Below are 25,558 nucleotides of genomic sequence, written 5' to 3' on the forward strand. Positions count from 1 at the left end.
GGGAAGGGTTGAAAATGTCTGTAAAAACACCAGCCAGCTGGTTTGCGCACGCTCTGATGACGCGGCCCGGAATGCCATCTGGGCCCGCGGCTTTGCGGATATTCACCCGTCGGAAGGATCGGTTACATCTGCTACATGCGCGTGTGCCCATTGTAGGCACTTTCTACGGTAGGCAGAGGTCATCATGGGCACTCTAACAGGTCTGCAGCTATGCAGACCAATATGCATCAGTGTGCGATGCACTGTGTGTTGTGACACATTCCTCCCGTAAACATCATTAAAGTTTTCTGTGACATGTGCCACAATAAACCTTCTGTCAGTTTGGACCAGACAGGATAGCCTTCGTTGCCCTTATGCATCGATGAGCCTTGGGTGCCCAACATGTCGCCGGTTTTTGGTTTGTCCCTCCTCGAACCACTTTCGGTAGGTACTCACCACTGCTGACCGGGAACACCCTACAAGGCTGATTATTTTGATAATCGACAAATCTAACAATTATTCGAACGATTATTCGGGCAATTATTGATTTATCATTAGCTCTTAAACAACAATTCAGCTTGTTTTAGTAAACGTGCTTTCTAAAAAACAAAACAAAAAAAAGAGGATAAAAGCATCTTTTAAAAATACCTCTAAATGACCTTCACTAGGTTACATACTTTCATACCTACCATACTTTCAATTAAAAATACTTTCTCTTAAGTATAATCCAGGAAAAAAAAAAAAAAAAAGAAAAGAAAAACTGAAAAAAAAATCCTTTTATTAGTGTTTTTGCCATGTTTTCTATTACATAAATATCTAAAAATCCTTAAAACAAAATACCTTTACCTGAGAGGAAACATATACGATATTAAGGGATTAAGGGCTTTCAGGGAATATATCTTGAATATACATGTATTTTGTGTTTAAGTGTATTTTTCACGTAGTTTGTACTGTCAGTGCAAATGCACAGATAATAATGAGACCAAACGCTGATATACAAACTCAAACTTGGCTTATTTATTGGCCGCTGTGGATATCAACGGATGGTTTTCAATTAATTGATTGTACGGTGAAATCATTTCTCTCAGTCTCAAGTTCAGTGCGGACTGAGAACAAGTTTGTTAAACTAACGCAAATCTCTATGGCAAGCGCTTCTGGACAACATTTTTCAAAATAGAAGTCCCACACTGAATGAATAAATTATTAAATAAATATAAACATGAATTACAGTGTAAAAATAAAACATTTCACAATACAGACTATTTTAGGATATCCCACATTATGATGAAATAAACTTCATATACTTATGCTTTTTACCCAAAAAAACAAACAGAGAAATATTAAAATTAGGGGTGTAACGGTACATGTATTCATCCCGAACCGTCACGGTACGGATGTCATGGTTTGGTGCATGCTGTCAGATGAAGAATACATCTGAGTCAGTCACAGGCGATCCACACACCAATCCAGAAGGGGGCGTGCACAGTAATGCAACGGTTTTTGCTGACCGCCACAACTGGAAAAAGAGCAGAAGACACCATCTACGCATCAACCCAAAAGAAGAATGGCGAGTTCAGATGACATGCAAGAGCTTGAAGACCCGCCTACTTGTTTTAAATCAGCAGTGTGGGAAAGTTTCGGGTTCCCAGTGAACTACGGCAGCAGTGGAGAGCGAGTGGTAGATAGGATGAGGACGGTGTGTCGGCGTTGCAAAGCAGCTGTAATATGTCCAACGTGCTAACACATATCAGACGACATCACCCAGATGTGCCAGTCACCGGAGCTAGGCAGAAAAAGACGACAGGAGTGTAAAAACTTATCCCTGCAGCTTTTAATCAGCCTCTAGATGTGAGAGCAGACATGGTCAATGTCATTACCCAGGCAACTGGCATATACACAAACAACATATAGTTTAAGTGGAACAAATTGTAACACTCCTTCTCCTAATGCAGAAGTTTTATTTTTCATTATTTTATTTATTTTGTACTTTTATATAAAAAAAAAAAAAAAAAAAAAGAGATGCTTTTAAGTTTTGTAGCTGATTGTGACCAAATACCTTTTTTTTTATCAGCCCTACAAAAAAAATATGACCTATGCATGAGTGTATTCTGTTTACTGCTTAGTGCTTAATACACTAAAGGAGACTGTACTGTACCAACTACCTCAGGGGGGACTAAATGCCGCTAGGTAGAACAAACTGTAAGTTGCACTACTGTCTGTTCAAAATAAATGAAAAGAAACTTAGCATTTGGGATATGTTGCTTTTTCCTGTTGTACCGAACTCGTATCGAACCGTGACCCCAAAACTGAGGTACGTACCGAACCGTGACTTCTGTGTACCGTTACACCCCTAATTAAAATATTAATTTTAATATCTGTAACACAGCTTATGGTAAAACTGTATACATTAGACACAGCAATTTGGAACAAAAGACAACCATGTTTGTGATATCTAGGATAGACTGTCATGCTTTTTTTCTTCAGTAAACTTTAGTTTGAGCGTTGGGGGTTCCGATGTTCCACACACACCAATGACTTCAAATGAACATCGTATCGCATATTGAATACTGTAGTATCCAACAACTTATCGCATATCACATTTTCCCACCATATAATGCAGCCTAACCATTTTGTTAAAAGTCATTGCAAAAATGGTTTCAAAAAGTTAATTCAGTGAAAAGCTCTAGCAGAATCTGTTTGCCACCTTGTTTGAGGTTTTGGTTCTAATGCAATGACAAGTGTTAAAGTTTCCAAATACTTTTAGGGCCACTGAATGTGAACACATGTAATTTGTCATTTAATTTGGGGAAAACGTACCAAACCAAGATTTTTGGGGGGAAAATATTCAAGGTGTTGTGGCAGAATGTGTAGATGTGAGGCTGTGTCTGTAATAGGGCCATGCACCTGTATGTAGCATTGAGTTGGTTTGTTTATAGCACTGTAAGAGTATGTTGCAGTAGTGTAATGTGTTGTGTGTGTGTACTGTGGCCTGGAAGCTTGTGGCCCCGGCCCCTTTGCTCCCTGGCTGCTTACCTGGAGTCAACAGAATGACAGAGGTGACGATCAGAGAGCAGATGACCAGAATAACAAGCAGTGCGATAGCTATTCCCTTCCAGTTCCTTTGTGGAGGGTTACTGCCCACCAGTTCCTACAGAAAGAGATGCACACAGAGAGAAAGCATGCGAGTCAATGAATGCAAATGGGAGGTTAGTCAAGGACAGTTGTGTGTCAGTGAGCAGCACCTCCAGGGAAACTGCTGTTGGCCTACAACAAATTCTGCTGTCATCTCTACAAAACCAAAGTGTCAATTGACATAACCTATGTGTGGTCATTATAAACTTCTTTTCTAGAAGATGTATTGCTTAAATAAAATTATGAAAAGCTTGAGGGCATTTTAATTTCTAAAGCCTGTAATAACCATACATCATTTGTATTTAATTTATGTTTCACATGTCTGAATTATGTAGAGCTACAGCAAAGCAATTTTGTCCAAATTCAAGAAAATTGGTCATAAATGTTGAGCTTAAATGCTTTTCGGTAACTCTAAATAAAACAAATACAATTTTATTTCCCCCTTATGAAAACATCAAAGCATGACAGCAGAAAGCTATTTCCAACTATAGATTGATCAAAGATACAAGTGAGTTTAGACAAGTGTGAATACAGACAACAAACTCAAATCAGACCTGTAGGTCCTTTAAAAAAGCAGAGAGAATTAAATCTTACGCTCTTGAATCCCGATCCAACCAACATGATCACACAAAAAAATCAACATGCTGCTTCAGAATGTTTATGTATCCTGAAATAATTTTAATCATTTTTGCATCAATTCACATTGTGTTCAATTCGAGACATGGGTACATTCTCAGAGGGTCTCAAGACATTCTAGTCCCATCGAAACCAGGAAGTAATCGTGCTTACTCCAAAACATGGGTTCTTATCTCATGGCAACCAGGAAGTAATCATGTTCACTCCGAGACTTTGGATGCTTCTCAATCAGAAAGCTGCAGCCTCATTAGGCTGGATACCTCGGCTGCCACATCATCAAGCATCGAAGGCCATCTCAATTGTGAGAACACTTGGAAGGCAGCCTCGTTTCGCACATCTCGTTGCATATTTTGGATGATGCATCAGGTGTATCCTTCATGGCCTTCAATTACCCACAATCCTTTGCACTAGGGCAGAGTGATTAATACAATTTTATTTTCAATTCCGATTTTGGCTTCCAATGATTATGAAAACAAGATAATCGAGATAAAACGATTATTGTGCTTCATTCCGTTTCGCAATGAAACACCCTGTCTTTAAAGCATCCTTTATTAAAGTTCAAATAATAAGGAAGTGGGTTATGAAAATAAACTCCAAAACTGGCATTTCTCTGTGCGATTCAGCGCCGTATCTATGAGTTGCATGAAGTGACTGGGGAAGAGATTGAATCTTCTCCTGGCTGATGCACACTCTGGCAGGGATGCTCATCACTCGCACGCATTTGCTGCAGCTAGATTATAACATGATGGCTTGTTATGTAGTAAATCATAATATATATGTCACATTCACTGTGTGTATCTTTTCATGAAGAAAATCGGTGATACGCAGCTCTATTAAGAAGAGAAAGTTTGTTTTTTGTGAGTTAAAGATGGATCGAAGTGAACATAAAGGTGAGAGAGTGTAGTCTTAGCCCAATATACACTGGAACAAAGTCTTTTTGATTAGACTTTTTTGGCTTGTTTTCCAAAATAATATCTAAAACTCCTTTAACGTACATTTACTTTAGGAGCTATACTGCAGAAGAATTTTTTTTATCATAGAATGTTGAATACAATATTTAATCAGGGCTTGACATTAATGCTTGTCCGGGACAAGTGAATTTTTGAAGGTGCAAGTGAATTTTTTTAAAAAAAATTTTTTACTTAAGCAGATTGATTAAAATATCAATAAGGAAAAAATAACTGGCTATATGTGTGATAGCCTAGGCCTGAGTCACTTATTAGAAAGTTCATATTCTTATTCTGCTGTTGAAAATAATCCACAGTGCGTAATTTTATAATTCACAAGCGATCTAGTAACAGCTGCGCCCTGTTTGATTGACAGGCGCCGTATGTGTGTGTGCTGAACATGCACGTATGTTCTGAAAATGCTCACGCTAATGTGCACCTGAACGGTCAAATGCATTTCAAAATTCAGCCAAAATGCCCGTCTTCGTGCCCATGAATGTAAACACAGAGAGTGATGTCTAAAGTGAACGTAAACAGTGAAGAAAAGCAGATTTGTATTAAAATGTCGGACGTCTAAGTATAAATGTAAGTTAATAGACCTGCTGCTGTCTAGTGTGTCAATATAATAATCAAAAAACCATAACAAGAAAATGAGAAAACACTCACTGCTCTTGACTGGGTAACTTTAGTATCTTCAAAAAGTATTCATGTATTATAATCATGCAGTAAAGATCAGTAGTAGCTTTATGTTGCATTTCATTCTGAATGTTTACTTGAATACTTGATAGCCTACTGCTGTTAAAAACGTTTAAAGCTGTTAAAAAGAGCACTGAATTTTTTTTAAATTTATATTTTCTGTTCTGTTATTTTTAATCTATTTCTATTCATTGCTGTTTTTTATTGTTATTTTATTACTGTCTGTTTACTAGTCTTGAATAATTACTTAAGAACTTGAAACCATTCTTCCCTAATTATCATATGAGTTAGTGTTATTATTTGTTGTGGTTTTGAAGCTGGTATTGAGAATCCTCAAATTTCACTACCGACTACTGAAATGTTGCTATTGTGATAATGTATACTCTTTATTGTACATGGTAGATCTTGCTGCAATAACATGATGAAAAAGTAGATCTCATTCCATAGAAGTGTGAGCACCTCTGCTGTTAATGACGGCGATGGAGGCTTTTCTTTATTTGACTACCATACGTGACATAAAATAATTATCATATGACAATAGACTCCTCCCCTACCCAGTGCAGTTTACATTTCAAGTTCAAGGAATCCACTGTTAAAGAGACAATTTTTTTAAGTTCAATAAATGCATTTCCAAAGTCAATGAGTAAACATGTTAAATAACTGTGATCTCAATATTGACCGAAATAAACTTGATTATGCTTTTTGCCATAATCGAGCAGCCCTGCTTTGCACATGGTCCAAATTATTAAATAACCACGGAGGTGGAAACCTTTATGATGCAACTTTCTCTCTCTTCAAATTTTTATTTGCATTTTCAGAAATGAAAAAATAAAATGCAAGTAGTTAAATACAACAAATTAGAAGATACAAAATACAAAAATTAATAAAAGGGCAATCACATGAATTTGAAAAGCTTTAAAAAATATAATTTTTACAAGTCTAGGGTTCCATTTTTTTTATTATTGAAAGGATTTAAATATAAATTCTGAGATCAGTATTGTAAAATGTATATAAAAGCTTTTTTTTGAGTGACTCTAGCTTTGTGAACACTTGTTGTGAACACGGCTTTCGTAAGCCGCGACCGCAACGTTGCCATGGTCATGTTCTCACAGTGAGTACATGATCCAGCCACGAACGCTGTCTCCACGTGGGTCGCGCCCAGACATGAAAGACAGCGATCGTGACCATCTGAAGTTAAGAGGTAACGACCGCAACCATGAATAACACACAAACAGAAAGGCATCTTTAAAAAAATGCATCATTAAAAAGACATTCCGTGTGTGCCGCTCTTTTAGAGAAATATACTCTTTTTTCTGCCGAAGCGCCCAGGGGCGTTCTCTGCAGTGCACCAGTGCAGAGGAGGGAGAAGCCGCTGAAATGCGCCGTAAGATCCAGCAGAGGTGAATGAACAGTCAGCTCAGTAAACAGACCGTTCGGCTCCGAAGAGAAAATCTGAATGAGTGGTTGCACGCCAGCTCCTTTTATCCCCGTATGTCCGGGGGAGTGGCATGCAAATACCACTTTCCAATTTTCATTGGCCTTTTATCAAAGACCAGAGGTGTCTCGGGCTCCCAAGAGTGACCCCTAGTGTCACTACATCAACACAATGTCGAGTGAGTGACAGATAGGGAACACAAGTTCTTGTCCCATGTAATAAAGGAAGTAATTGTGTTCAGTACTAGACATGGGTTCTTGTCTCATGGCAACCAGGAAGTAATGGTGTTCACTCCGAGACATTAGTTCTAGTTCTACTGAAACCACAAAGTAATTGTCTTTACTCCAAAACATGGATTCTTGTGTCATGACAACCAGGAAGTAATCGTGTTCAGTCCAAGACATGGCTTCTAGTCCTATGGAAACCAGGAAGCAATTGTGTTTACCCCAAAACACGGGTTTTTGTCCCATGGAAATCAGGAAGTAATCATGTTCAGTACTAGAGACGGGTTCTAGTCACATCGAAACCAGGTTTAGGGTTGGGGTTTAGGTTAGGGGGTATGCATTCCTGCATTTACAACTAAAAATACAACTCAGTTTTGGTGCCACCCTGTGGACATTTCACCTCAACAACACTTTCAGCTTCGGCCACTGGAGTCAGTGGTTCGGATTTCTGTAAGCACAGAACAATTTCACCTCCTGCTACCAAATTCACAGTGTGATCAGTCTGCTCACAGACAAACACAAAAATATTGCCACGATGGAAATAAAACCGTCAGACGGAGCACTTCAACTTTAAAGCACAACAAATGCAAATGGAGTTGTGATAGTACCAGGCGGTGCCCTGTGTTTCTGTGGCTGATGTTCTCAGCCTAATGGAATGGAAGTGTAGTGGTGGGGGCAGCATTAAACTCTTTAAGGCCTAAGCTGTTAGTGACCTTGTTCCTGTCCTAATTGAATAGCGCTGCAGACATCATTAGCTTGCAGATAACAGTGGCCAGAGCCTGTTTACCAGGACACCACTTACAAGGACTCATTAAAGTCCGTTTCTCTTGATCTCTCTCTCTCGGTCTCTGCTTAAATACAGTCTCTCTCTCTTTGGATCACAAAGGCAGACTTTTTTTTGTCAAGCATGCAGACAGAGATGTTGAGCAACATGTGAATAGAGACACATCATTTACAGTACAGCACTAGCCACCAACAGTGTCTTTCACCCTCTCCTGCCCCACATATGCTGTCTGTATGACAATTAGAAAGTGGAGTACATTTCAATCACAATAGGCCTCTGCTTCTTAATGACAACCTAAAACACATTAAAAGATTTTTATTAGAAATTAGTCTGATCAATGCTTGAATGTGCACTCACTTGTATAAACAACCAAACAAAACGGATAGAGCCAGACAAAATCGCCTTCTGACTGTTCAGTGACCATCTCATGCATATTGCACACAATGGCAAAATCACAAGCTCCAATTCAAATGGATGGCTTCTACACAACTTCTGTAAGTCAGGGTTTTAAGGTGCGATTGAGTTATGTCAGAATTACCATATTTACGAGTTGAGCGCACATGAACCCTACCACAAAGTCATAATTAGCAGTGGAAAAGTCTGGATTTTCTTTGAGCCCTGACCTTCTGATTTGGAAGTGTGTCAATTAAAGAATCATGGTTGAAGCAAATTGGTGTTGGTCATAACTGAGTTTTAAGTGATGATTTTGACTGTGCAGTTTAGTTTGTATGCATTTTGTACTGTTAATGAACTAAAATGATAAAACTTGCCAGAAAATAAGGCTCATTTAGCTGGTTTATAAGGTGACAGCCATGTGCAAAAAAAAACTACATTTCCCATCATTACACATGGTGGCACAAAAATGATAAAATGGATAGAATATAGCCGCAAGTGGCAATTATCGGGGTCCAAGCACGTGTGGAGAAGATGACCAAATTTGGCAATATATTGTGTGGATGCTGTTGACAACAGCTGTTATGGTGTCAAATTTCAACTGCTTTGATCACAGTCACACAAATGGCATTTCTTAACTTATCCTATCCTTTGCATAATGCACGCACAAGATACAGGTCAATCAGTCATAATAGGCCACACCCGAAAACGTATTGGCTCATATCTTCCGAATGACTTAACGAAACAAAACTATTTTTATAACTTTTTGCCAGGAGGGTCTGTAGATGAGGTAGTGATGTCAAAAGTACTGGTACTTCGGTACCAAGTCAATACTAAAATAAAAAAAAAAGATGTAACAATACCAGTGTTTCTGCAGTACCGGTAGTACCGAGCACTGACTCTCTGGTACCAGATCGCAGTATGTCTGTCATTTTCCAGTCCTAGTGTGATTTATTAAACCGCTGAAGGCTGCAATCTTAGTGTGGACGAGCTGTGTACTTTGAATTAATCCGACTGCTCATCCACTAAAAACTCCACAGACATTGAGAATCATTCACATTGTATCAGATGACAAAGCAGAGCACTAATCCACGGTGAACCATGCAGCACATGTAAACTTTATATTTATAATTAAATCACAGCATTTGCGCTTTAATTTCAACGTAACTTTATTTATAAAGCATTTAAAATAACAGAGTTGACAAAAGTGCTTCACAGTAATAAAATTTAAAACATAACATTTCAAAATTACCACATACACAAACACCAGTAATCTAAAATCCAAACACTTCAAAACTGTTTCCTACATTTCACTTGTCAGGCTCAAAGGACAGTGTAAAAATATGAGATTTCAGACGTGACTTAAGTCTTCAATGTTCACACTGGGACGTGTTGTGAACTGTTTATCCATCATAATAAAAGCACGTTTCAAAATATAAGCTAGAGCCCTGAAATTGAAGAAATTGTGACAGAAATATATTACAAATGTATAGTAAAATGTAAGATTCACTGTAACGATAATAAATAATAATAATAATAAAATAATATATCTCAAGCAAGGCTGCTGTTGAATAAAAGTTTGGGGAAATACTGCAATGACATGTTGAACAGTTCTATTTTCACTTGTTAAAAGTTTTAAGAGTGAATTGATTAGACACCATTTTGATGATGAAATTAAATTAAATAAACATGGAGTTCAGGAAAATAATAATAAAGGAAAACATGATTTGGTAAGGATTAAAACAGATTTCAGTAGGACACTACTTAAGTGTTTTTAAGCAATGCATCCTTGATTGAGAAACCCTTGAAGGAAACATGCATTTCTTTTCATTTATTATTTACACTGAAAAGTAACTTTTTAAATAGGCTAAATTGGTGTGTTCAATAGCACATTGTCATACAAGCATATTTATACTGTGGTACCGAAATTGGTATTGAGAACTGTGAAATTTTACTGGTATCAGTACTAACTACTGAAATTTTAGTACCGTGACAACACTAAGATGAGGTATGTCCAAATTAAATTGTTTGTCGGGCAAATGCCCAAGCGCAAGTTTGAAAAAGTAGGTGTTTTAAAAAAGTTTTTTTTGTGGAAACGTTCGGTCGGTCGGTCTATCTAGGTCTATGTCTCTAACTTTATTGCTTATTAAACTTTCAAAAATGTAAGACCAGGATTTGTCAAGTCAACATCAAAGTTTAGTTCTAGTTCAAAAATTATGATATTTCCGACTTCACTTAAAGACCACAGAGCATGATGAAAAATTGATCAGACTTTATGCAAATAGTCAAAAGTCAGCTTCTGCAAGTCTAGACCATCAACCATGTCCAACAGTCTAGTAATATTCCCACACCTGGTCTCTGCCCCCACAAGACAAATACATGAAGGACAGAATGGGGACAATTCAGATGTATGTCATCCATCCCGAGCCATTATCATAATCACCATGCCATTACAGAATTACTGAACTGGCACCTGATTTGAGAACACAAGCCTGTTTATGACAAGCTCACTGCTTTTCATTAAACCACTGCAACACTTTCCAACCAGGAGAACTATTATAAATAATGGCTGCTGTCCAGAACGCCATCATATTTGTATTTTATTTTTTTTATATTTTCACCAACAACTCAAAACAATACAACAAACCCACACTGGCTACAAACAAGAGTGTTCTTTAATACATGCATACAACACAATACACAAAGCACACACAAGCACCCACACAGATAATAAAGTACTGGCATGTTGTGTGCTTGAAGAGAAAGGGTACAGAAAAGAAAATAAATAAAAGAAAGAAAGAAGTGTTTGGTAGGTGTGAAATGAATACAGATGTATTGATAACAACAGAGAGAAGCGGAGTACTCCAGCGTTTATTCCCTGATTGGAGGAGACTACACCTTACAAAGCCAAAAGAAACACACAAGCCTGAGCGCGGCTCAGAAAAAACAACAGGAGCAGATAGACAGGCAAAATGCGAGGAGAATGTAGAAGCTGTGTTTTTGTCTTTGACACGTAGTGGTAATCAGCTGCAGTGCTGTGGGTACTTAAGATATACTGTATGTGCGGCCTGAATAACACAAATGAAAACTGCACTGCTGCTTTGTCAAAGCTTGAGTTCTAGTTTGTAAACAGCTGGAGGTGGAATTGAAAAGAAAACAGATTTGCATTAATAAATAGCAAACACCGAGCTGGTGCATTAAAACATCTTATAACATGATTATCGGACATTATCGTCAGCACGAGTGATCGGCAACATCTTGCATAAAAAAACTTCCTCTGACAAGAATAAAGACTTGTTTGTACTACATTAAAATTGCTCACTTTTTGGTGGCATGTACTGAACTTAATATTTTCAAAGCCACTAAACATGCTTGTATCAATAGCGAGCTATCATTTGCTTTAACTGAGATCCAGGGCAGAGGAGAACTACATTAAATAGAGTATATTTGCATTGCTAATCGTCATTGTCTGATATTACCTCCCAAGATTTCCACAAAATCTTTTGGAATTTTTCCCGAGTGCTAGACCTTGGTGTTTAGGTCCATTGAAAAGTACAGTATCTACAATCAATTTTTAATAGTTTTAGCCTGAGACAGCACAAGCCGTTCATGGACTCTGATGCATACTGTACACAAAAATGGCAAGAGCTTTCTCGATCTGGCAAGCGGTAATCTGATTGGCTGGTTTTTCACAAGTTCTGATAATCAGGGTTCTTAATCAGTCCTCTGGGTAACAAAAAAGTCCCATTTCCAAGATCCCATGCTTTTACAGAGAGCAATTCTGAAGAATGAGTCATTGGATTTGTCAAAAATCAGATAACCACTCTGTACAATTGTGGTGGGAAGAATATCATCTCAGAATGGTATTCTGAGATGCAGGTTGGCGCTGCTTTGGTGGCACGAGGGGGACCTACACAATATTAGGCAGGTGGTTTTAATGTTGTGGCTGATCGGCATATACTTGTTAACATGATTTTAGTGTGAAAATATAGCTTACTAAACTTTTCTGTGTAAAGTTCTATCCAATTTCAAAACTTTGTTTCCATGACGATGAGACACAGTAAACCTAAACAACTATAAAAACTATGATTTAAATACCTTTCCAGATGAATCTGAGAAATTGGAACGCCCAACCAAGAAGCTCTAGCGCCCAATGGTCAACGGATGTAGATAGGGTAAAGAAGCACAATTTATGATACGCGTGTTGTCAGATTTTACTGCTGATTCGAAATGTTAATTAAACGAAGCTTGGCAAGCAGTTTTTGAGATTTCGATGTTCTCCCATTCAAGTAGATAGGAGCTGCATTGTCATGACTGGAAAGATGGCCGACAGTAGACTAATTTGCTAGAAAAACTTTGGTTTTAACAGAATAATTAATGTAAGTGCTTTTATAAAATCATAAGCTTCACATTTTTTCCTTTAAACCCTCCAAAAAGTGGCCACAGTCACTTCCACCGCAACTGTCTCACTGAAACCTCAATTTTTTTGCCCTGTTTAAAGAAGAGGAGGAACGAGTCGAAATATTTTTTTTGTGGTAATATAAATTATGCCACAAATGCTGTTGATTGAGCTTAACTTGTATTGAACCCGGAATATTCCTTTAAATAAAGTTAAATAAGTCAAACAAATAAGTCAAGTGAGGCCTTGTTTTACAGTGATTCTACCATGGTTAAGATGTTTTATTAGGTGTGAAGTGGTGGGAACAGCAATATGGGTGAATTTGTATTTTATTTATTTTACAATAATTAATAATAATAATAATCACTATAAACAACTGATCTTTTAAAGATTAAAGATTATGCTTTTTGGGATTTTATCTTTCCTTTAGCGTGTAATATAGCTGTTTGTTCATGTAAAAGTCTGCAAAGTTATAAAGCACAAAGTCCACACAAAAGGGAGTTACACTCTCCCACAGACAACACTGCTCAAGAACTACACAAAATGGCTGGATTGTAGTCCAACCATTTCTTCCATAAAGTATCTATGTCACTATGTAACACATTTGCATAATGCCCACCTAAGGGCAACTTTGGACCGCCCTCAAACTAAACGTAGTTATAGCAGAGGCCAGGATGAGTTGGGTTAGTGTTGACGCCATGTCGAGAAGACGCTGTTTTCTTCACTGCAAAAGCAAAACCTCTTTATTTGGACTTCCAAAGGCAGACGAACTGAAGAATCAATGGTTCAAATTTTACCACTATTCCTCAGCAGTACAACCACAACCAATGCTGGATTTTCAAGACGGTTACTCCTGAAATATGGTGCAGTTCCCACTTTGTTTGGACAATTTGGCACTTCAGAATCACAACCTGTAAGTATGTTTGATTATTTGTGGATTTATCTGATACCGAGAGTTCAAATGTGGAGTTTTGTGTTGTAGCTATGGTGTACACCACAGCTGTAGGCCTCTGCTAACCTGCTAGCTAATGTTATTGTGTTGAAATAGTTTTGCTAATCAGCTGCAGGCCCACTTTTACCTACAATTGTGTAGAATTATGCAGATTGTTTGTCGTTCTTACCGTCATGAATAGTGATCAAGTGTGGAGATGGATTTATTTTTACAAACGGTCATTTTATGTCTGCAATCCACGGTAGTGCTCTGCTAACTTGCTATGTAATGTTATTGTTTTGTTAAGGGTTTATTATTCAGCTGTGGGCCGGCTTTTACCTAAAACTGTGTAACAAAATGGTCGATCTCAATTACAAGCTGTAATGTTACAGCTGCTATCGGTAGTCCATGGCTAACTTGCTCACTAACTCTCTAATACCCCCCGGTAATGTCCAACCAGGAGTAAGCCTCTGTTCTCCGTTCATATCTTGGGCAAAAAAAGTTTGTCTACACCCATTCCAGCAAAAGATGACAAACTTAGATACACTACATGTCTTTTACTTGAAGCTTTGTTAGGTTCACACTCAGTGTATTTGCAAGAAAGCTACAAAATTAAAAAACTTACCACTGTGAAACGTCCTGCTCAAGTCATGCTTGCGAAGGTGGTTCGGGTTGATCAGCTTGTTCTTCCAAACTTTCATTATCGGACTCAAACTGGTACGGCAAAACCGACGCCACTGTTACCATAGTTACAATAGTATTTACAGCTGTGAAGGAAACCTGAAACTCAGTTATGGTAAGGGACGTTACATTTCCGACACATGCTCTACGTGGTTGACCAGTCACAACAGACTAGGCCAGCTGACCAATCAGAGCAGACTTTTCGGAAAGGGGGGCTATAAAGAGACAGGACATAAATCAGAGCGTTTGAACCAGAGGATGAAAATAGGTTTAGCAGAAATGTACAGTATGAGAAAACTGTTTTTTGAACATTAAAGCATGTAAACCTATTCTAGTAGACCCCCAAAATAAAATCATGAACCTGTAAATTAGCATAATATGGGCTTTTAAGTAATTCATTAGCCAAACTGTAGGCTGTTCTCAGTTGCCAAGCAACATGTCTATCAAAGTAACTTGCTGCATTGATATAGAAATCACCTGATGTGTGGTCACAGGTGTGAATATCGGCTATATTACAAGGTCTTTGAATGTCGCTCATCCATCCAAAATTCATGGTCCATTTTTTAAGTCTTAGTTTGACATTGTCAAGATTCAATAAATGGCATTTTTGAAATGCCACAGTCACAGGAGGTAGAGTTTCCGACAAACCCCTAAACCGTCTCGTCAATTTAATGCCATCACATGATACTGTACACAAACGCATGGCATGGCGGGGAGCTATAATACATACCTAAGTGGAATATTATCGCTCCTGAAGTACGAATCCTGCTGAGTACTCGCCCCTTTAATGTGCAGAAGGGCTTTACAGTCCCTGCCTTCATAAGAACAAAGAGCTCAGCGGTAAGTGTTCTCACGCTCAGTGAGAGTTGTGAGGCTTATGTGAGACGGCACATGTTTCCTATCGTTACTCCTCCTGAAAGCTTCTTATCAGTAGGAACAACTCGGATACGTGCACATCCTAGAGTTAACTTTTCTGAAAGGCAAATGCCATTAACAGTGCTGCAATAGTTAATATCAGGGTTCCATAAAGCCTGTGTCGACATCAAGTCACGGCAGAATCACTGGTTAGGTGAAGGTGCATACTGTGACATTCTGAGTGATGGAAAATCTGTAAATGTAAGGTTACTTTAGTAAGACTGGATGTTGTTTAATTGATGGCACTTGTGTTTCAAGAAGAACATTTAACACAACCTTCCGTCTTGAAACAAAAAATAGACTAATAAAATGGGTGTGTTCGAAATGGAAGACTTCTCATACTACAGTATCAGGGGGGACACAATAAAACGTATCAGCTTTGTCCTTAATTATTAATTATGTGATGTGACGTTTGTCCAGTTGTCCTAACTGATTTTCTGTAAGGCAGATATTGTAGGCACTAGATGTAGTAAGACAGGTGCTTGCATGTTGCCAACACAACTGGTTTGTCAGAGGCTTCTGCTTGGCCTTAAAGTTGTATATGGCCAGTTTAAATGTTTTCTTTTTAGTGTGGCCAGGCAAAATGAACCTCTTAAAATATAGGCCTAATGATTATTTCCCAAATGCTAATGGTACTTCTAATGATACCATTACACTAATGCTATAATGGTGCCACTACTTTTCCCAAAATGTGCAGTAAACAAAGAGTTTACTGCTACAATGCAGTGTTCTCAAATCAACATTCCATTCCTGCTGCAACAAATAAACTGCAAGTAATCAGTCACGATATTTAAACTTTTGACTAGGGATGGGACGATATATCCACTTTCGATATCGCAAACTACAAAACAAATTACGAACCATATCGAGGCAAAACTTGATGTTTCGAAATTTGCAACATTGTTTTCTGTCCATGTGCACAACTGCACATAAATATATTCAATATATTTATATATTCAATTTCATGATATAATATTAATTGATAGAATGTTTAATTTTTCTATGTTTAAGTTATAATATGATAATGATAACAAATTATTAAAATATAAAATATTTTCTGGACAGGTTCTGTTCAGTTGTATTGTTTGTTCTGCACCTGATTATCAGCCTGAATGTAGCCCACTATTTCTGAAGGGTTATTTGTTTGTGATCTTTTATTATAGAGAAAGGTATATGAGAAACTCTTATTATTTAAACTTTTAGCATTTATATTGTGTTTTAAAGAACTTTGTTAATGAGAAATTATAATTTGTGGAGGAGGAGTCAAGCGCGTCATTGTTTACATAGTTTTTTTTAATAATTATTATTATTTTATATTGTTTTGAAATTGATTTGGACTGTTTTGGTTTGTGAATGGCACAAGTTTCTCTTGTAAACAATGACGCGCTTCCTGACTCCTCCACATGACGCGTGACCTTACCAACAAGCTTACGTCATCCCTCTCATGAGCGCACGTCACAGAGATGTACAGAAGTGAACATTTGTAGTTAAAAAGTATATAAGTATTGTTTTGTTCCTCAAAATAAATAATTTGCGTTCATAGGAAATGTATTTGTCAATTGGAGTCGTGTGGATTATTTTGATGCACCCTAAATATGCATTTTGGACCGTCATATAATGGAGGACATTCACTTGCATTGTTTAAAGGAGGAGGCCTGAATTGAAATCCTAAAAATCTTGAATTCTGTTTTGATGAAGAAAGAAACTCAGATACATCTTGGATGGCCTGAGGGTGAGTAAATTCAGCAAATTTTCATTTTTGGGTGAACTATTGCTTTAAGTCATTTTTCTCAGAAAAAAAATGTCATTGCGCTGTCTGAGCTAAGTGACTAGCTGGTGCAAAAGAACCCATGTATAAGGCTGCTTTCTGTCCATTTGTATTCAACAAATAGGCTAAATATCTACAATATATCATTTTAACTTAAACTAATTATGTTATTTTAGAATATAAAATATAACATACAGTGCTGTGAAAAAGGATTTTCCCCCATCCTGATTTCTTCTGTTTTTGTGTAGATCTCATTAAATTGTTTAAAAATTCAAACAATTTAACATACAAAGGCAATCTAAGTAAACAAAATACAGCTTTTAAAATTATAGTTATTTATTGAAGCAAAAAAAGTTATCCAATACCAACTGTGTGAAAAAGTATTTGCCCCTTAGTTACTAAATCCCCAAATCTATGAAACTGCATTCATAATGGGGTTCAGCTGGACTAGACACACCCAGACCGGATTACTGCCAGCCCTGTTCAATCAAATCAACACCTAAATAGAACTTTTTCAGCAGCATGAAGTTGGCTAAAAGGTCTCACCCAGTAGCAGATTATGCCAAGGTCGAAAGAAATTAAAGAAATGTTGAGGAAAAAGGTGATTGAAATCCCACTACATCTGACATAAATCAAACACAGAATTCCACAAAAAGAACATCACACCTACGGTCAAGCATGGTGGTGGTAGTGTGATGGTGTGGGGATGATTTGCTGCTTCAGGGCGTAGGTGACTTGCAATAATTGAGGGAAACATGAATTCTGCTCTCTACCAGAAAATCCTAAAGGAGAAAATCCTTCAAGCGCAACTGGATTATGCAGCAAGACAAAGATCCAAAGCATACGAGCAAGTCCACCTCTGAATGGCTCAAAAGAAGCTAAATTAAAGTTTGAGTGGCCTAGTCAAAGTCCTGACTTGAACACGATTGAGATGCTGTGGCAGGACCTTAAACGGGCAGTTCATTCTCGAAAACCCTCCAATGTGGCTGAACTAAAGCAGTTCTGCAAAGAAGAGTGGGCCAAAATTCCACCACAGCGTTGTGAAAGACTGATCTTCAGTTATCGGAAGCGTTTGGTTGCAGTTGTTGCTGCTAAAGGTGGCACAACCAGCTATTAAGTTTAAGGGGGCAGTTAGTTTTTCATATGGGTGATATATATTTAAACTGTATTTTGTGTTTACTCGGGTTGCCTTTGTTTTATGTTACATCTCGTTTGAAGATCTAAAACAATTTAGTATGAAAAATACACAAAAATAGTACAAAGGGGACAAATACTTTTTCACAGCACTGTATATTACAATAAGCTAATACTATTATCATAATGATAATTGTGCAACATACAAATGGAGGCTAAAGAGTAATCTTGTTCAAGGACTATTTCTGGGGCTGAATTATGACACGTGACAATTCACCTGTAGTCCCAGTGTCTTTGCAGGTTATTTGCATATGCATCCTGAGATAGCCTTCAACAGTTTGATAAGCCTTTTTACAGCTAAACTATTTATTAAAGCAGTGTCAGACAGAATCTTCAGAGTGACTCCTGAAAAATACTCTCTACAGCACCTCTCAAATAAACTTTTGGATTAAGCATAATAACAGGAACATTGGTCACAGCAGAGGATTTTGACATCTGACAGTGAACAGGCGGCGCTTTGATGGCTGTAGCAGCAATGCATTAAAAGGACTAAACGTAAAGAATTAAAGAGACAAATATTAACATTAGTATATTAAAAAAAATAATAAAAAAAAACATGAACTATCATATTCCCAAGCATCTGTACACTAAGCATTTCATAATTGTTTTAACGAACTCTTTGCTTTAATGATGCCATTAAAAACCATTCCTGTAGGAGCGATTGCTGTGACGAGTGATGTTAACATGTCAAATGATCATTTATTAGGTCCTCCTGTAGGTTCTGTACACTATGCCTTTCCCCACTGGCAGTTACTTACATTACAAGAAAAAAACAAAACAAAAAAAAAACATGCTTCATCCATCCACATGCCTAAAACATAACATTGAAATTTCACACTTCACAGAGGCTGATTTCAAATTCATCATCGACCGACATCATAGCGCAAGTGAGGAGAAAAAGAATGAGGAAGAAAGAAAAAGAGTGAGGGAGGAGAAGCCCCAAATTCCCCAGCCTGCACGGCTCTAAATGCATTCCTGCTGTGCTCTCTTAGCTCTCAAAGCATTGTTCTGAGATGTCAGGCAGGTTGAAATTGCCTGGCAAAACCCAATGGAGTAGCATCAGAAGCCATTTGCTAAAAATCACTGTGGCGTCTGACTCAAAGAACACAATTTCTTCCATTTAACTGGAAAATAAGATCCCACCTTCATTTTCTATTTACCATTAAAGAGGGAGGAGAAAAAAAGCCATGCTTTATGAGTCATCTCAAAAGTGAGGAATTAAATTTGCAGCCCATCCAATCTCACTGCTTTTTGTTTTTCCTTTGGTTTAGAATGGAGCCCGTCACCCACCACCTAGCCTTAGTGCTCTGCCTGTCTGTCTCTCCTGGCCAGCTAAAAGACTTTCTGATTCACAAATGACCACAAAGTGGTGGGAAACAGTCTTGTTAAGATTGTGAGCAGCTCCCCAGTTACACAAAAGGAAGATTAACATTGAATGGGGAAACCCTGTGTTGTAATGTGAAACACATAATTAAAACAGCTGAATGTGTTGACCTGCTATACAAAACAGCCAATGTGCAATTAACACTAAATTTACACATGTGGTTAAATCCATATATTCAGAAGCAGTATAAAAGGTGAGGGTGAGAAACAAAACAATATTTAAGTCCTTTTTTACTCTAAATCTCCACTTTAACTTTCACTTTCAGATGTGAAAGTGAAACGAAACAGGCATCACATGTGATTGTCAGATGTAAAAGTGAAAGTGGAGATTTAGAGTAAAACAAAATTTCTTAAATATTGATCTGTTTCTCACCCTCAACTATTATATCACTTCTGAAGATATGGGTTAAAACACTGGAGTCTTATGAATTACTTTTATGCTGCCTATGTGATTTTGGAGCTAAAAAGGTCTGGTCACCACACTGCAAATACTAAATGTTATCTCAAATGGTAAAAAAAAATATATAGTTAACTTAATCTTGAGTTTTTACTATTCTTACTAGTTTTAATTAAGTTACCTTTACTCTCTTAACCCTAAGGTTGTAATTAATAAAACATTTAAGTGGTCCTAATTAAACAGTACTTGAAATGTCATATTTTGGAAACAACTCAAATATATAAATTTTTTACTATATATATATATATATATATATATATATATAAATTATATAAACTTTGGCTTCGAGTACTGCTAACTCAAAATTATCAAGTACAAAACCGTGGCTGTGTGGAATGCCCATAAGCCTTTGCCCTTGAATAAATTATGAATATTTGGTCAAAATAAGGGAACTTATGTAGAAAAATAATAATTCTTATTTGAAAATGTATATAGTTTTAATTTTTATGACTATATTTGTTGTTTTAGTGTAGCTGGTTGATAGTTGTGTGAAGTCACCATGAGGGTGATTAGTGCTACCTCTGGTGAACTTGGAGCCTGTTAAGTTTAAGCCATTCTTCAATTGTACTTTACAAAAGTGCAGATTTATGTGCACTAAGTAGTACTGAGTATATCCAATGTGCCATATGGCTAACCCAGAGTCCAGTCATAATTTCTCATACTGTATAAGATGTGATAACTCCTTTTAAATATAAACAACAATACTTTAATCACAGATGAGTTAAGTTTTCTTGTAACTAGTTAAATTTACTTAAAAAAAGTTCAGTTTACTTGAGCCAAATACGTACATTTAATTAGAAAAAGCATGCAAAACAATTGCCTTGAAAAATCTAAGTAAGATCAACTAATTTGATTTTACAGAGCATTCACTTGCATTGTGAGGACCTACAGAGCTGAGATATTCTTCTAAAAATCTTCATTTGTGTTGTGCTGAAGAAAGAGTCATACACATCTGAGATGGCATGAGGGTGAGTAAATGATGAGAGAATTTTCCTTTTCGGCTGAACTAATCGCTTTAATGTGACAAATAAAGACATTGCATGGCAACAATAAACAAGCTACATTTACACCGTGATTACAGAGGACACTAGAGTGTCACATCAAAACACATAAAAAATAAGTCAATCACATTACAATCAATAAAGCCATGTACACTACAATCACTCATCTGCGGCACAATCTCAGATTTTTTAAAATCATATAAATAACAGTATAAATGGTATAGCAGACTCTTATGAGCTGGTTCTTTTCAATCAACAGTGCAAAACATTCAGCGTAACCAATGTAGTCCAATTCCTGAACGGATGAATCGGAGTAGTTTTTTATTTATTTGTATTTGTTTTAATCAGTCGGTTCTTTTTAGTGAATGAATAACTTAGGCTAGTTAAAGATACACATTATATTTCGTTGTAATGAGTGGTATTTTATTAACATTTATGAATTATAATGAAACAGTATATGTATAAACACAACTTTTGCAAGAACCTGCTCTGTTAAAATATATGGTTTCATCATTTGGTAACAGACTGCAGAAGGCAGTTAATCCAATAAGAATTGCATTTCATTTTTTTTCTTCAAATAGTTTTTCCTCAAACGTACTAAAAGAATCATTAAATGGAACCGTAGAGGAACTAGAATCGTTAAGAAGAATCAGAACCATTAAATTCCTCAGGATTCTCATCTCACTAATACCACGCAATGGTAGAAATGTCTCAACCGGTAGAGATGCGGACCACATTTTTAGTAGTGCTGATCTAAAGTATCGATGCAATATCATTAGAAACACAATCGCGATGTATAAATGAATAGTTATTTCACACTAGCACAACCCTTGTGGTATTGACATTGCAAAAGAAACCCTTTGTCCATGTTCTCATTAGTCTGAGATTAGCCCAAACATGCTGCTGTCTGCTTCTGTACCGCTCTGGGTCGCCCTCCCTTTCCCTAACCTGTGTTGTTACAAGTAATGCTGTTAAATGCAATAAAGTCATGTTCTTCTGTGGACCAGGGCTTTGAAATGGAGGCTTTCTGTTCGAATGGCGAGAATGTGACAATCCATAAGTGAGTCTCATTACTTACAGCGCAGCCACCTCGTCAGTTAGTATTGAACAAAAACGAGCTGAGCAGTGCTTGTGTAACACGCTAGTATTGATCAATGCACAGCGGAGAGCCAGTTCATCAAGACCTTCTCACTTTCTTCTAGCCGACTAAAACCCAGCAGTGGAAAAGGCTGTCAGTCTCAGCTTCTGAAACATTCACTGTACTCAGTCCAACATCTTTTTAGTACAAAGCAACTTATTATCATTTATCTTCCCTCTTTGCAAATTCCCTACCTCTGGCTGAGAGCAGAGAGACCTGGAGTGTAGTGGATAAACTCAGTTCCCTATGGTCTACAATTATAATAATGATAAGGACAATTATCTGAGCTCCTCGGTTAATGAACAGGTAATTTAGTCAAACGGACGTGATGCTCCGAGCATGAATAGGGGTGGTGGGGTCGCCTGGACCAAGAGAATAGAATAAATAACAAAGACTGTTATCTAAAGACAAATCAATGAAAGAGTGCAGAAAAAGAGGAATAGGAAAAATAAGAGATGAATATTGAATAAAGGCTGAGAGCATGGTAATCCATGATTATTTAAGAAACAGATTGGGACAAAACAGTCCAAAGACAGCAATAATAATATATACAGCCATCAAACCATGCTTCCAGCCATATGTGGACATCCAAGGATGTTCATATGTCCTGCAGTGATGTTGGAGAAAAATCTATGGAATGGATTTCAGTAGGGATGTCAAAAAGTACTTTCGTATCAACCTGAAACATACATATACATACATATACATACACAAATGCACTGGAAAACATAAGCTTGTCTTTCAGACATTGTGAGGATACTGAATTTAGCCAGTGCTCTGTACTACTTATACTGTTGAAAGACTAGTTTTGTTATGTATATGTGTATATATATATATATATATATATATATACACACACACACATACACATATATATATGTGTGTGTATATATTATATATATATATATATATTTGTACACTACACACACACACACATATACATACATTATATATATATATACATAACAAAACTAGTCTTTCAACAGTATAAGTAGTACAGAGCACTGGCTAAATTCAGTATCCTCACAATGTCTGAAAGACAAGCTTATGTTTTCCAGTGCTCACATGCGTTTTCTGGGAATGCTCTGAAGTGTACTCGCGCCTTAAGGCTGAAACATAGGCTACTCTATGGAAGTATGTGCATGCAGACTCTTCTAGCTATGCAAACTTGATTTTGTGTGTTGTGACAACCAAAATATGTCAGAAAGCATTTCAGAACACAACGCAAGTTTGCGTTGCAGTCTCAACACAAAGGCTGCTATAGCGGACATTTGTGTGAACTGTCCGCTTTTACAGGGAGCTTTCTTTTTCAAATGAACAACTGTCATGGCAGAGCAAGAGTTTGAAGAGAATATTGCTAAGCAAGCAAGCTAAAATGAATATATTTATAGCAACTTATCAGAAAGCTAATGCTTAGTTTAATGGCACAGACTTTTGAAGGTAACTCTATCGCCCCCTTGAGCATTGAGGTTTGTTACTGCCAAAGGAATGCAAGAATGCCAACCCATTCTCACTCCTGAAGCATCAAATACTGCAGCTTGTGCAAGAGCCCAGCGCGTCAACAGGTGGACGCCAAAAGCACCCTTTGGCATCAGTTTCCGACGAATCCGGCAAGCACATTCTTTTCAATGACAAACGTTCGGCGTCAAAGACTGACGCGAAGGGAATCAGATTTGAATCATTGTCAAATTATATGTTGGGGTAGAATTTTGTCATTCTGACATATGTTGGTGTATGATTTTCATTATGTTTGAAATCAGCCACGTTTATTCACAATGGTAATGTTTAATCAGCAACATGTATTATTTTACAGTGGTAAATCTGTTATTTTATATGAACATTCTGCTCTGCTGAAGTGACCTATTCAGTTCCTGGTGTATTCCATGCATTCTAATCTCTTTGTGTGAAGAACAGACCCAAATGTCCCCCAGCGTCCGCCGTAACACATTCAGCTCTCGACTCGTACTAGTTACAAATTCAAACATCACCGCCACGAGAAGTTGTCGGCGCGATGTCAAATGCCATTGGCTCTCGCGTGTCTTGTGACTGATTATGATGAGCTCAAGTTTGGATGTATCTTTTGAATGAGATGTGTGGCTGGTATTGGATGGCACTGCCCTTACGGAGGGGGGATATTTTCAGCTATTTAAATCTTCGGGTTCACTCTGTTCCTCACACAATGCTATCGTATGATTTGGAATTATTATAGTGCTTTTGTGTAATTTTTATTTTAAATAAATGATTGTGACTGTACTTTTATGTGCTTGTTATGTCTTTAATATTGTTCAGAATTGGTTAGGTTTAAGCATAATTGTGGGGTCGGTGCTTAAAAAAATAAAAATAATAAAAATAATTGTGTAATGTAAATTTAAATTATTGTTACTAAATTTACCCAACCCCATCCCTAACCAATTATCAAAGATGTTAAACACGAAACCTCATTCATGAATTATATAGATGATAATTGGTTAGGTTTAGGAATGGGGTTGGGTTAGGGGATCTAAAATAATCAACATGATCGTGTAATATAAGCACACTAATATATTTATAAGTATAATAAAACATTGCAGTTAAACATACGCAATTCTATCTGAAGATTGGCAGTGACACCTCCCTTTTAGACTGCCCTCTGCGTGCATCAGATACAAACGCCAGAGGGTGCTTTCAGTGTCTATAGAGTGATGCGCTGGGCTCTTGCACATGCAGCAGTATTTGATACCTCGGGAGTGAGAACAGGTTGAGAATTCAAGAATTAATTTTAAGAATATTCAACAGGATTGCACTTTGGCAATGAATTGGATTGTATATATACTGTATATATACATTGATCAGCCACAACATTAAAACCACCTGCCTAATATTGTGTAGGTCCCCCTCGTGCCGCCAAAACAGCGCCAACCCGCATCACAAAATAGCATTCTGAGATGATATTCTTCTCACCACAATTGTACAGAGTGGTTATCTGAGTTACCGTAGACTTTGTCAGTTCTAACTAGTCTGGCCATTCTCTGACATCTCTCATCAACAAGGCATTTCCATCAACAGAACTGCCGCTCACTGGATGTTTTTTGCTTTTGGCACCATTCAGAGTAAACTCTGGAGACTGTTGTGTGTGAAAATCCCAGGTGATCAGCAGTTACAGAAATACTCAAACCAGCCCATCTGGCACCAACAATCATCCATGCGATTATATAATCAGCCAATCGTGTGGCAGCAGTGCAATGCATAAAATCATGCAGATACAGTTCAGGAGCTTCAGTTAATGTTCATATCAACATACAGTATATATATATTGTGGCAGCGGGGGCGTGGTCGAGCGCCCGTCCGGAGAGAGAGCGGTAAGGGTGCTTACACCTGAGCTAAATTATGCCTAACACCTGTCTCTAATTCCAGTGAGCTTGGGGAGAGCGGCATATAAACAGCCACGCCACCGCCAAAAGAGCAAGAGAGTCTGACACGAGAGAG

General features: G+C 37.4%; 1 protein-coding gene across 3 annotated transcripts in view; it reads right to left on the minus strand.

Moving 5' to 3' along the window:
* Window positions 1-25,558, minus strand: part of LOC127434240 (dipeptidyl aminopeptidase-like protein 6) — a 506,360-nt gene that overhangs the window by 183,713 nt on the left and 297,089 nt on the right. For all 3 annotated transcript variants that reach the window (XM_051686825.1, XM_051686826.1, XM_051686824.1), the window contains exon 2: window positions 3,013-3,127. In XM_051686825.1, coding sequence (XP_051542785.1) covers window positions 3,013-3,127 — 115 coding nt within the window. The remainder of the gene's footprint in view (window positions 1-3,012; window positions 3,128-25,558) is intronic.

Source organism: Myxocyprinus asiaticus, chromosome 44 (genome assembly GCF_019703515.2).
Source record: "Myxocyprinus asiaticus isolate MX2 ecotype Aquarium Trade chromosome 44, UBuf_Myxa_2, whole genome shotgun sequence".
Taxonomy (NCBI): domain Eukaryota; kingdom Metazoa; phylum Chordata; class Actinopteri; order Cypriniformes; family Catostomidae; genus Myxocyprinus; species Myxocyprinus asiaticus.